Source organism: Anticarsia gemmatalis, chromosome Z, assembly GCF_050436995.1.
Source record: "Anticarsia gemmatalis isolate Benzon Research Colony breed Stoneville strain chromosome Z, ilAntGemm2 primary, whole genome shotgun sequence".
Classification (NCBI taxonomy): Eukaryota; Metazoa; Arthropoda; class Insecta; order Lepidoptera; family Erebidae; genus Anticarsia; species Anticarsia gemmatalis.
In genome coordinates this window covers 14,449,577-14,462,408 of record NC_134776.1, presented here as the reverse complement: position 1 = coordinate 14,462,408, position 12,832 = coordinate 14,449,577, and the positions used below count along the sequence as shown (strand labels likewise).

The 12,832-nt window shown below is 36.5% G+C and overlaps 1 protein-coding gene across 1 annotated transcript in view; it reads right to left on the bottom strand.

The window, feature by feature from the left end:
- Dhc16F (Dynein heavy chain at 16F) overlaps positions 1-12,832 on the bottom strand; it is a 61,419-nt gene that overhangs the window by 37,324 nt on the left and 11,263 nt on the right. Inside the window, exons 16-32 of the mRNA XM_076134693.1 lie at positions 12,077-12,289; positions 11,518-11,664; positions 11,088-11,264; positions 8,790-9,044; positions 8,379-8,525; positions 7,641-7,894; positions 7,095-7,213; positions 6,598-6,771; positions 5,777-5,936; positions 5,202-5,347; positions 4,882-5,033; positions 4,279-4,471; positions 3,512-3,651; positions 2,942-3,127; positions 2,089-2,244; positions 1,289-1,516; positions 103-323 (exon numbers count right to left, since the gene is read on the bottom strand). Of these exons, the coding sequence (XP_075990808.1) occupies positions 103-323; positions 1,289-1,516; positions 2,089-2,244; positions 2,942-3,127; positions 3,512-3,651; positions 4,279-4,471; positions 4,882-5,033; positions 5,202-5,347; positions 5,777-5,936; positions 6,598-6,771; positions 7,095-7,213; positions 7,641-7,894; positions 8,379-8,525; positions 8,790-9,044; positions 11,088-11,264; positions 11,518-11,664; positions 12,077-12,289 (3,068 nt within the window). The remainder of the gene's footprint in view (positions 1-102; positions 324-1,288; positions 1,517-2,088; positions 2,245-2,941; positions 3,128-3,511; positions 3,652-4,278; positions 4,472-4,881; positions 5,034-5,201; positions 5,348-5,776; positions 5,937-6,597; positions 6,772-7,094; positions 7,214-7,640; positions 7,895-8,378; positions 8,526-8,789; positions 9,045-11,087; positions 11,265-11,517; positions 11,665-12,076; positions 12,290-12,832) is intronic.

The window sequence follows — 12,832 nt, the reverse complement described above, 5'->3', positions numbered from 1 at the left end:
TCGATCCTATATACTTATGTTATAGGATTCCGCTTTGCAGCTATTTGAATAGTTGCAGTTTGTTAAAAGTATGTTTATGCAAGTATTATTATAGATACTTACTATTCGGCCTCCTCAAAAGCCTCAAATTGTCGTTTGACGACTTCTTCGAAGCCCTTTCTGTTTTCTTCTAGAATGTTCCCGCCGATACACCAGATGTAGCAGAATATGAAACAATGTGCTATGTAAACTTTGACAGCGCTCTTTTCAGGGAACCTCTCACCAGGCTCTCCCAGTAATGCGCCGAGAAGGAAACATAGAGCTGAAACTTTGCTTATGTCCACCTGTGAAATATGATGCAATTGTAAACTCGACGATAAAGCAAGTGGACCTTAACAGTAAAATAATGACAGTTTAGTACGAGAAAAAATACGGTCTACGGCGGTCCCAAAGTTTTGTTTCAAGTGTAATCTAACCACTATGGCACACGTGTTTAGTTGACCATCGTAGTACGCTTCAGATAAAGTCAGATATGACGTTGTAATATAATACTCTAACTATCACATTATTGATAAGCGCCATGTAAGCTCTGATAAATTATACAGTGCTTCGTTACTTTCAATCAATTTACAAAATTGAAAGTAACGAAGCAGTCTATAACTGTACCTATATGAGAGAAAAAGATAAAACATTGTGTAACTAATCAAAGGTTACCTTTATTAGTAACATAGCAAAAAATTAAGTATAACTTAATAAAACAAAAATAATTAAAACGTATAAAAATAATCAAAATATATTATTTAAAACGCTCTGTAGCAGTTTAGTACGAATTTATTTAACTCAAAATCGTCACCAACTATCAAATTTTGCTAAACTACTAACGACCTATGTTGGCAACTTTTCCTGACATTTCACGTGCAGTTGGAGATACGTGCACTAGATCGCGCAATACCAACGCAGGAATCGTGAGCATTGAAGCGTGAGCGCGAGGCGGGCGACCAGCCACCCATCGGAAGTCGAATTTTTATTGCAAATCAAAGACATTCCAGAAAAATGCAAGCGTAAAGCGCTTTGACATATTTGGTGATTCAACAATCTTAGCAATGTAAAATACACTCTTTTTTTAATTTATTTGTTTCTATGTTTCAATGCTGAGCAAAAGCCTGTCTCTTAAATAGACTTAATTATCGATAAAATTGAAATATAATAATAAATAAAAAGCGAGCTGATAAATGTAGAACAATTTTAAAAAGCTTAATGTGTGTTTTCCGCGCGTCACGTAGTATAAAGCTTGAAATTAATTCAGTACCTGATTTATTCCAACCCTACATTTCGTGTTAATATAAGTAAGTCCAGAACTCAGCATTTGGAATATTTCGTACAGAAAATCAGCATTCTCTTGATTGAATAAGTTCTTTTCCACTCCCTCTTCGAGCCATGACCTTACGAATGGCAGATAGCCCATTTCATTGGGGTCTATGTAGACCATACCACAGCGCGATACTGTAGCCGGCGACGCTTGTGCCAGATCGGCTACCTAAAATGTAACAAAGGTATTGACTTTTACTATATTTATTTGAAGGTAAATCTTCCTTAATTAGAGATTTCGAGAAGAAATAATAATCATACAAATGAAGGACAATTACAAAAGTACAGGAAACGACTATTTGGGTATTACAAAAATATGTTTTTGTGTGGGACAGAACTTCCGATAAGGTAAAAACGTGTCTTAATTTGCAAAGCTTTGACATAAGCGCGTGTAATGGGTGTCGTTATAAAGATCTTGGGTTGTCACTATGCTGAAAGTGTAAAGATCAAAAATCAAATCATTAGAGTACATTTTTGACACTTGATTGATTTGAAATAATAATAGCTAGTTAGGCTTGGTACACACATATTCGGTTCGGCAGTAGACCCAATATTTATCGAACACCTTAACCGACTTGACTCACTTGTTCGGCTTGTGCCGATCGGGTTTACCTACTCCTATTCAGTTCTGCCGCCCTGCTAGGCTGATTAATTCTGAACCGATTATGTATGTAGCAAGCTTTACAATCAATGTGTAAAGCTTTATGAAAAAGAGTGTAGGACCTTAAAAGCTAAGGTTACCTCAAAGACCATGTGCACATATGGTGTCAGTTTGATTCTCTCGGAGTTAGAGAGACATAACATTTTGTTATCATCTAGTACAGTGTTCATGTTCTCAATCCACACTGCGTCCACTGGCCCGTCGCATATCAACCACTGGTGATCCGTTTTTTCACACTGTGTAATAGATATAATACAACATTATAGCATCACGTCAGTTTTTGTAATAGGAAGTGAGCCCATTGCCATGTTATACCGTTACCATAATCCGGGTTTCTTTAAACCAAAGGGCCACAAAATCAAAAATATTCAAAATCCCTTTCATTATTAAAAAAATAAATTTTATCCGGTTTACAAAACTCGCGTCATTTTTTTTATTGCTTATAGAGATAAATATGGAAATAGATAAACACAGCTGTTTTCCCGACCCGGAAATAAACATCGAGATCACAACTCACATACACTAAGGCCCAATACATAAAGTCAATTAGTATTTATGTATGTGTGGAAAATCACAACGATGTTCTGTGACATTCCATTTGAGTGAAAATACAGAGATAAATGAGAGTCTCGCGATTATTATATTCTGCTGAAACATTCATTGTAAATTATTTTTCAGATATCGCCACCGTAGCGGCTTGACGGCTTTAACAAATATATTAATCTAGGTCAAACCTTGTATATTGATAAGTTTTAAGCGGTACGTGTACTAGGTTTGGTAAAAAATAGGTCAATGAAACCGTAGAACATTATCTAAAAAAATATTCAGAATATTTCCAAAAATATTATATTCCCGGGAATCAATCCGCGCTGTATTTCACTGGGCTTTTGTCACGAGTTCATGACATACATTTCATATTGTTTTAAAACTTACTTGAACGGCTGTCCGCAAACTGAGAGGTAGAATTCCGTCGTGCCACTCAAGTGTTTGTAGATTGACTTCACCGTACAGCTCGCCAATGGAGAGACTTTTCGGATTCATTATGTAACGGTGCACTATTTGGTTTTGAGCCCCCGGCACTCCTTCTTCGCATAATCTCGTGTATGCATCCCCTAATACCTAAAATCAGTTTAATTTTGAAGGATCGCTCAATATGTTTCCGTTCGATACAAATGTGATTAACGTGGAAGTGAGAATATGCATAGTGCAAGTTTAGATGGAAAATAAAATTTCCGTAGCCCGGACAGTATCAAAAATGTTTGTACTCCTAGTGTTAACGAACGAAATCGATGTCATTTAACGAAGTAAATTAGTTAGCTAGCAAGCTCGCCTGATCGGAGATAGATAATGACATCCAATGTTCGTTCATTTAATAGCGGTCAATGTTAGAGAACAATCGAGAGTCGTTCTTCGGTGTTAGATAGGTCGAACTATTCCTTTTTGTTATACTAACAGTAAAATGTCAAGTAGGTTATTTAAGCAAATTATAAACGAAGTACTAACATGCAATACTACGGTCTTGCCTCCTCCGGTGGGTCCGACCAACATGACGCCCCAGCGCACAATCATAGTTTCATGAAGTTGAATCACTTTGCGTATCTGACAAATCTCGATTTGCAGTTTTCTTTCAAGAAGCAGAGTCTCTGTAGAAGACAACGTTCAAGAGCTCTAAGAAATGAAAATAAATTAGCCTTACACCGAGAGGTCGCCGGATTTAATGCCATCCAGACACTTTTCAATAATTGAAGTAGACGTACTCTTAAGTACAGTCTTAAGAGGGGTTAGCAGTATTGCTAGTATTGTGCAGCAAGCACTAGATAATAACAAATACAAAAAATAAACATATCTAAAGAGAAAAACTTGGACCTCTGTCCAGCAGATTGTTGAATTTTATTGCAATCGTGTATTGAGTGGCCTGTAAAGATTAAATTTGGACGTGAATTTCCAGTCGAAAGAGTTTTCTATATCTGGAAATATTGATTTGAAGTAACATTTGATGCAGCTCTCGAGTAAAGTGATTATTGCGCTAGTCTATAAAAAAGCTTATAGCTTAAGGTTTTATGAAAGTTTATTCTTATTATACGTTGACTTCAGATTTTAAAGCTTCTTGATAAACCGTTTGAAATACAGAACCTCCCGGATATTTACCTGCCGTAATCTATTTGCAATGATGATATCCAGAAAATAATCTCTATCGATCGCTCCCCAGTACCCACTACTTTAATTATCAATATTCTAATACATGATATACTAAAATAATGAGTTCTTACTTATTACATCTTCCATGAGACCATAGTCTCTCACGGGTAAGCTTACTCCGGGGAACAAGTCGGACAATATACCCGCGAAGAGAATGGCGTCAGCTGCTAAGAACTTGGGCAGATTGCTGTCGTTCAGAGCACATAATAGTGTCATCTCCTCGTGCTGATCTGGACTTGCACGTTTTAGTGCACCAGCCATCACCTGGCAATGAAGTAATGTGTTTGTTTAATACAATTTTCGAAATACCTATTGTACTATAACTCGCTTGTGGTATTCGAAATTTATTCCATGAACAAGTCTTTCTACAAGCCCTAACTCGACTATACTGAAAACTTATAAGTTCTAAGTAAAAGGGGTGCATTACCAAAGGACTCAAACATAGCCGCGGAAAGCGCTTTTGCGTTCATATTGCACTACGTCATTTATGAGTGAAGAGCATGGCACATGTCAAGCACATCAAAACGTTGCGGTGAGAGATATTAAACGATCTGAGAATTATTTACAACGTTATAAATTGAGGGGCATCGCGTGTTGTCGCGAACGTCCGGTCGGAGTGACCGAAAACAATATAAAATTCATTTCATACAGTTATATCCAGTATTTTATCTTACCAACACACTCTTCACAGCTCTCATGCCGAAATCGTAGTGGTCCTGCTTGGACAACTGTTCACTGGACAATTTGTACATTTGAACCATTTTCTTTGCTAAACCCTTTGACGATTCGAACCCTTCGGAATATAGAATGACTTCCGCAATAAGCGCTACAAAAAACAATGTAATCAAGTAAATTATAAGCCACAAATAATATCCTCTTATTCAAGTAAGTCTAAAACAACAACCATAACGTGTAACATATTTCCGATAGAAGCTTATGTATTAGAATATTGTGCTACCTAACCTTGACACTATAACTTCCATTAAGTACGCACCGTAATCCGGCACCATCATAGATATAGGTCGGAACAAAGCCTTCAGATTATCGGGCAGCTCTGTCCGCCCGGCGTACCCTGGGTTCATGGTGATGAATGCAGCGCATGATCGCACTAGTTTAATTTCACGTCCCTCAAACATAAACCTACGCAAAAAAGGCCCTGTTATTTTGTTATTTTTTAATCCATTAAAATAATGTATTTCCTTTCAACGAGTATTTGATTTCACTCCGAATGCTCGATATTAAAATTGTACAGTTTTGAACAACATCATTAAATTGTGTATGTGAGTGGTAAAACAAAAACTTAATTAATGCTGCAGTGGTTACTAGCTACATAAAAGCCATATCAGTTGCATAGAGGTCGAGTCGTTGATTCTGTTTCCACGAGGAGTAATTATTTTTGTTATCTGAAGCAAATTGTGTCGGGTTTATGTAATTTGTTTATTTCAGTTTTACACAAACACGACATAAATATAGAGCTACTCGCGTTGTTATTTTGACTTTATTGGTGATGGGTTCAAAAGAATAGATTTTTTTCTAATCTAGGGACATCTCAAGTTGCATTTATCTTACCTGTTTTGTCTCGCGACTTTAGCGTTCCTAATGGTAATGAGTTGCTGTGCTATGACAGACAACACCTCAATGTCGATTCGATTGAACTCGTCGAAGCAACACCAAGCGCCAGACGTTGCCAGGCCAGAGAAAAATCTACCCATCATCTTGTAATCAAGACCTGAGGAACATAAAATATGTTTTACTATTGACTTTTCATTATTCCTTTAGCCACACTTACACTAAGGGGCAAACGTCCCACACCATGTCGTTAGGAACATTAGGTTAAGCAAGAATTGATTGAACTTCACTTGACACCCTATGCTAAGCTCGCATTACAGACATACATATAAGTTGCGCAATGTCGCTTGAGATGTCGTGGGACATTACTATAATACATTAATCAGTTTTAGTCACTGAGAAACGAACGTCAGTATCTAACCTGGATAGACCAGTTACCTGTTAAATAACTAATCAACCGGCCCTCGTCTGACTTTCCTAAAATAGAGCACTAAAATAATAGGGAATATGCATACTCCGATTTCAAGAACATTGTGCCTATTCTCTGCGGATACGCATGAAAACAATACATCATGTCGACAGTGCGCAAATAAATCCATTGTTTTAGATTTAATCTTATCTAACAGCGAAAAAGGGAAACGGTCATGTAAAGTTTCGTAGCTTGTTAATTCTCGTAGCATAATTGCATCTAGTGGTAAGGCTGCCTAAATTGCATGAAACAATTAATTATATTAGTCAAAGTTAGTCTTCCCCGCTGTCTAAACTTTGCTTTAGGAATTGGAGCGAATTGATTAATAACTAGAGCAATAAGCGGACGTTACCTTCGGAACAATTGAAGACGACGCACTGTATAGCCAGTGCTTTGGCTAAATCTTTAGTGGTCTCAGTCTTGCCGGTACCCGCGGGTCCTGCAGGAGCTCCTCCCAAGTCGAGCTGTAGGGCTCCCATCAAACACAGGTAGCAACGATCCGTGAGCGGCGTTATTACCAGTACACCTTACAATAGATATAAAAAAATATATAAGCTTTATAAAATAAATTATTTCTGCACTTCAAGTGATGGGTTAGGGTCGCTTATCACTAAATACACTACACAATTCAGTCGATTGAAGCATAGGCAAATGCTTCAGTAGACTTACTTCCAATGCTAGAATTGATTTACAAAGTTTTCTCTTGCTAATAATCTTGCGTTTACATCAAGCAACGATAAGTCAGTATTCAAATTATAATGTACCCAAGAAATATCCTAGGGATTTTTAAAATAAGTCCTTCTATGTTATTCATAAAACTTTCTATAAGAATAATTCAAATAACAGTACCTCCGGCGCCCAAGTATTCATGTCCATAAACGTATAAAGCACTAGACATCCTCGCCACACAGTTGTCGATATCTTCCTCCCAGTAATACCGAATCATTTTCAACCATTCGAAATCCACTCTATAAAAGAGATTGTTTTGGTAAACATTGTCTGGAGCGACAGATTAAAAGTCTTTGAAGCTGTTTTACATTTTTACAACAATATGGGAGTGCACTCAAAGGGGTATCAAATACGCCTACATTTGCCAAGGATGTTTTTAGCTCTTTGTACATGAGAGCGTATACCGCATCAGACAGCGCCTTTACAATAACGCGGTTTGGAGTAGGCATTCGACAAACGTATGCAATTTAAACTTTATGAAGAGCTAGGGAAAAGGAACCACAAACTAGATAACTATCTGTTTCCGTACTGTTGTTGAAAATCCATTGTTTTGAATTCAACCTCTGTGCAAATCATAATTCCTTAAAGTCGCTGAGGGTTTTAAATGATTTGATTAAAGTAATCGTACAAATGACGGAAAGGTGTAAGAAAAGCGAGGCTACTTACGCTTTCTGCACATGTTTTTCTACCATCGAAGAGATCGTGTCTCTAGCGTGGACATCAATAGTAATGAGAGCACACAACACCTTTCTGAACAAACTTGTAATGTCTTGTCGGGTGAGTGCTGCAAGATCATTCAAATCCGCTATACACTTCTTCTCGTATTCTATTAAGCCAGTGTCAATACGGAGAGGTATTCCTAAGTCAAACAGCTCATGGACACCTTTAGCCCACATTATTTGTGATACCGTTAAGATCACCTGTTAATTGAAAAAGAAAAATAAGTAAGTCTTGATTTTAAAAATAAACTTTTCGTATTTAATATAAAATATTGTCAACGTCAGTGAAGCGCACAGATTTTAATTTGTTCCATGGGGAATATAACCCAGCCCACTCCGTCTAGTAGCGGAGCGAAGCCTGAAACCAATCTAAGATAATAAGCTTATGCAAGTTGACACTGCAATCTATACATTTCAAGTTAATATTTTTTTAAATATTAGGGACCAGCGGTCGTCCTCGTCCTTCGTCCGTGTGGATTTTAGTTTTCCCGTTTTCATTTTTTTTTTATTATTGCCTACACCTATTAGCCATAGTGTGATGTTATAAAGTCAATAGCTTTCGTCAATAAATGGACAATTCAACATGTTTTTTTTTATTCGATCCAGTAGTACCTGAGATTAGCTCGTTCATACAAACAAACTCCTCAGCTTTATATTATTAGTACAAATAAATATATTTATTTACCTGGTTGGGATGCAACTGAACCCACTCGACTCTGGGTCGAAGCATAAAATCTCTGAGAGCGCTTTTCATACATCTCTTGACAGATGCAAACATTGCCTCTTCAACTTTGCCCAACCAATCTTCAACGTTTCCACGCGCTTTTAAGCCCTGTCACATTTGTAAGTTATTTTAAACACAGAAAGCAAATGATATATAATATCCAAATGTCAGAGATTTCTTCGAGGTAGAATTTTGGGGAAATAAAATTAAACATCTTTCGGATATAGACGGCATTTATGTAGTATTCGATTGTGGAAAGTATTTGAAGGCTAGTTACAAGCTTTTCAAAAATGAATTGATATTTTTTGAAGTAACGGCTTGTTTCATAGAGGACTTAACCACAAAAAATCTCAGAAATAAAGCTTTACCTACCTTTCCCAAATTAACTCTCTCTCCTTCTGGGGAGAGCATTGCTATAATATCTGTGGTAAGGTCCTCGGGTTTAGCAGTCTTGGCCAGTTTCGCTTGAAGCGCATCTCTGGTCAAGAAAGACATTTCTTTTTCCACCAGAGTTCCCTCCTCAGTGATTTCCATTTCACTCTCGGGAAGTTTCACACCGAACTCTAACTTAGCAATGGCATCGAAACATTTGCGGAGATGTGGTTGCACAGCGTGTGGGTTTCGCGTCTGAATAGTTTCAAAACAATATATTCATTCATATTGTTCGTAATATGTTTGTTTCCAACTCTCTTATTTGAAAACTATATTTCCCGTATGCAGTCTCGAAAGAAAATTCTTTTCCTACGTAATTATTGATCTATGCTAACAATCTGAACAGTTACCTATAAGGGAACCTGTTGTACCTAGGCCGGTTTTTTAGAAATATATTTTTTATTGTGATTTGACGTGCAGCACACAAATCATATTTGCATAGTTTGAAATGTCAATTATTTGGGTACTCACCAAAAAAATATCAGAAATGTATATTTAATATTTACATAATATTTTTAAATTTAATAAAAAATGGGAATTGTGGCCAAGGTACAACATACCTTATGTACCTAGGCCAGTAGTACTTTGTACCTAGGCCACATTGAAATTTGGGGGTAATTTAAGCAAATTATCAAGTTTTGTTAACTAAAATCATTTTATTTGATTTATTACAGTACACAGTATTATTACAGTATACAGTATTTAACAAAACATTTAAAAAATTCTCAAATTATAAAAATTTTAAAATGATAAAAATTAAAATAATATTCATAGCTTTTTTTATGCTTTTCAAACAAAATATTTAAACAAAAACAACTAACTTTGGCCACCGTTTCGTTACATCACATCGCTGCGCCTGCCAAACTCCATATGTGTATTTTGATGTTAAAAAAAATGAATATTGTGTCCCAAATAAAAAAAAAAGTTTTCCAAAATCTCACAAAAGACACATGTGGGACTTGGCAGGCGCAGCGACGATATCACATAATATAATATAACAAATCAATATACCTATATAGCATAGCAAAGGAAAACAAAATATTGAAACAACTAGCTGACCCGCGCAACTTCCCTTGCGTCACATAAGAAAGAATAGGTCATAATTTTCCCCGTTTTTGTAACATTTTTTACTGGTACTCTGCTCCTATTGGTCATAGCGTGATGATATATAGCCTATAGCCTTCCTCGATAAATGGGCTATCTAAAACTGAAAGAATTTTTCAAATCGGACCAGTAGTTCCTGAGATTAGCGCGTTCAAACAAACAAACAAACTCTTCAGCTTTATAATATTAGTTTAGATAGTTTAGATTAGTATAGATTATCTTTACCTATACAATATAAATTATTATTTCTCTCTTAAATTTTAATCAGTCATTTGGACTAGCTATTATAAAAACACTATCAATAATGTAGATAATATATATTATTCAGCCTTAAGCATTTAGTAGAAATCCCAGTACTTCTGTATCTCTGGAACATAATAAATTTCTCTGTTCTTGTTAACTTTTTGCGGGGTTTTAATCTCCATTCCCAGTTTTTAAGTGATTTTTGCATCGATTTTTGAAATAATAAAGATATTTAATTAGGAATATTATTACGTAAATGTGAAATAATTTAATAAAACATTCTCCTGGCCAAAGTATAACATCCAGGTTGTACCTTGGCCAGTGGCCAAGGTACAGCTGATCGACAGTGACCGAGGTACAACACTACTCCAACTTCACTAAAACGGTGATTTTATGTAGTTTAGAATTTAAGTATCTCGTAAGTTTTTTATTGTGTTGAGACTTGTAAAATCAAAGAACCGATAGCATATAACAGTTAAGTGACTATTAGAAAACTTTTAAAACTATTAGACTTCAAAATATATTAGAAATACTTACTTTTTCACACAAAAAAGTTTCAGCGTCGATAACACCAAACACCGGCTTAATGGCGGTATGCGACTAACTGCACATTGAATAGTCTGTAGTGACGTATCGAATACCGTAAACAGTAGAATTTAGTATCGCGCGAATATTTGAAAACGAGCCCAGTGGCCTAGGTACACATAGTGCCAAGGTACAACAGGTTCCCCTACAATATTTACGTAAATTTAGAAACCCCTTAAGCTTCCTCTTTCATGTCATAAGTAGTGCAATCGCCTTAAATATTACGTAACAGGTGCCGTGATTTCAAAGATTACACAATATTGATTTTATAATATTATTGGTGTACTAGAAAAGACAACATTTTACCTGCGCCAATATCTCCAGAAGTTCATCGTTGGATAAAAAGAAGAATCTCGGGAACGCCACTCGTTTAGTCTCAAGATACGCTTCTAGACATTTCATAATCTGATCCAGCATTTCGTTGTTCCTCACAAATTCTTCGTACAACTTTGGCTGGGTCGCAGCTGGCATCGCCAAAGGTACCTAATAAATCAGTAAGCATCTTGTTTGTGTTTATTTACCGCTTAAATCGACATTATAAGGAGATAAAGTTAGTTTGTAGAGTTAATCTCCGAAACAGCGGAACCAATTTTAAATTCTATCACCAATAGACTGCTACTTTAGATTTAGTACTGTGGGAAAATTTTATCACGCGAAATAGTCTGGAGATTATTGGATATCCGCTCGTTTAAAGGCGCGACTAGACGCTAGTTCAGAATAATATCCGTTCAGCTACCTTGGCCAATTTACGCATGATATCCTTCCACGACTTGTCTACGATAGTGAACAGTCTGGTTTCATTCGGCAGCTGCCTCTGAATATCGGGAGCGCTAAATATCACCTCCAAGTAAATCCACGTTTGCTGACAGGCATACCACTCTTCCTGCGTAAAGGAAAATATAGGTGAGTGAAACCTATCAATGCTTTGATGAAAGAATAATAATTAATTATATCTTAAAGCTATATAAACGAACTACTTCAAAAGCTTTTTATTGGACATACTTGTATTTTATATTTCAAGAAAAGATATGAAAGAAATATTAAATCGGAAGTTATCTCTATGAAAAGAACCATTGAGGTAATTAATACCGATAAGTAGAAATAAAATGTGGTGAATTGGCACTTGACATTGGAAAGTAATAAGTATTGTGCTTCCAGAACCTAAACCTTCTATGGCTGATAGTTCTTTCGAGAAGAAAAATGCTGGCACTTGGCTGCTGCTATGTCAAATAGCTTTTCGAACCTACTAAAGCTAACGTCATTGTTTTAAGGCAGTATAAGTTGAAATTTCTAACCAATGTCTTGGAGAATAAGTCCAAATTCTTTGCCCATTCCTCGACCCTGCTCTTGATGGGTCCACAGCTCCTCGAGCTGAGAATAGTACTGACGTGTATGTTGCTCTCGTCTACCGATGTCTGTATCTCTTCGAGACCGCCGAGGACAAACACGTCCTTGGCGTCCTTGTGTAAAAGCACTGGGAACTCCAACGCAGCCCAGATTTCTTCCACCTATTAAATTAAGTTTAATTTAGTTTGTGCGTGAGTTATGAACGTGGCGTAAACACGTATTATTTAATCTTTATTGGATATGGATCTTTGAAAGTGAAAAAAAGTATTTGAGCTACTAAATCCAAGTTTACGCTATGTTATATCATCATATTTATACGAAGCCACATTGCACAGTTTCATAATATTGGGCTCAAAGTTACATAATAAAATCCATTCTGTATACGGCTTTGATGATGCAAGCGTTATGATCATGATAGTTAACAGTTCATGAATTCGATGAATGCACATAAATACACTAGCTAAACTTAAGCTGCGTGAAACTGAGCAAAGTTCTAGGTAGTTTCAGCTTAACCTCGCTGAGAACGTCCAAATAGCTGGTCTGTATAGTTTAGTTAGCTGGCTTAGTTAAGCCCTGCACTTCGCGGTATGTACCGAAGTATGGAAACGAGGCGTCGATCCGCGAGCTTACCAAGTTAGTTTTGTTCACGGCGGATACTATGCCTGAAGTTTACCCGCGTTATTCGATAACTAATGGTCAACTGT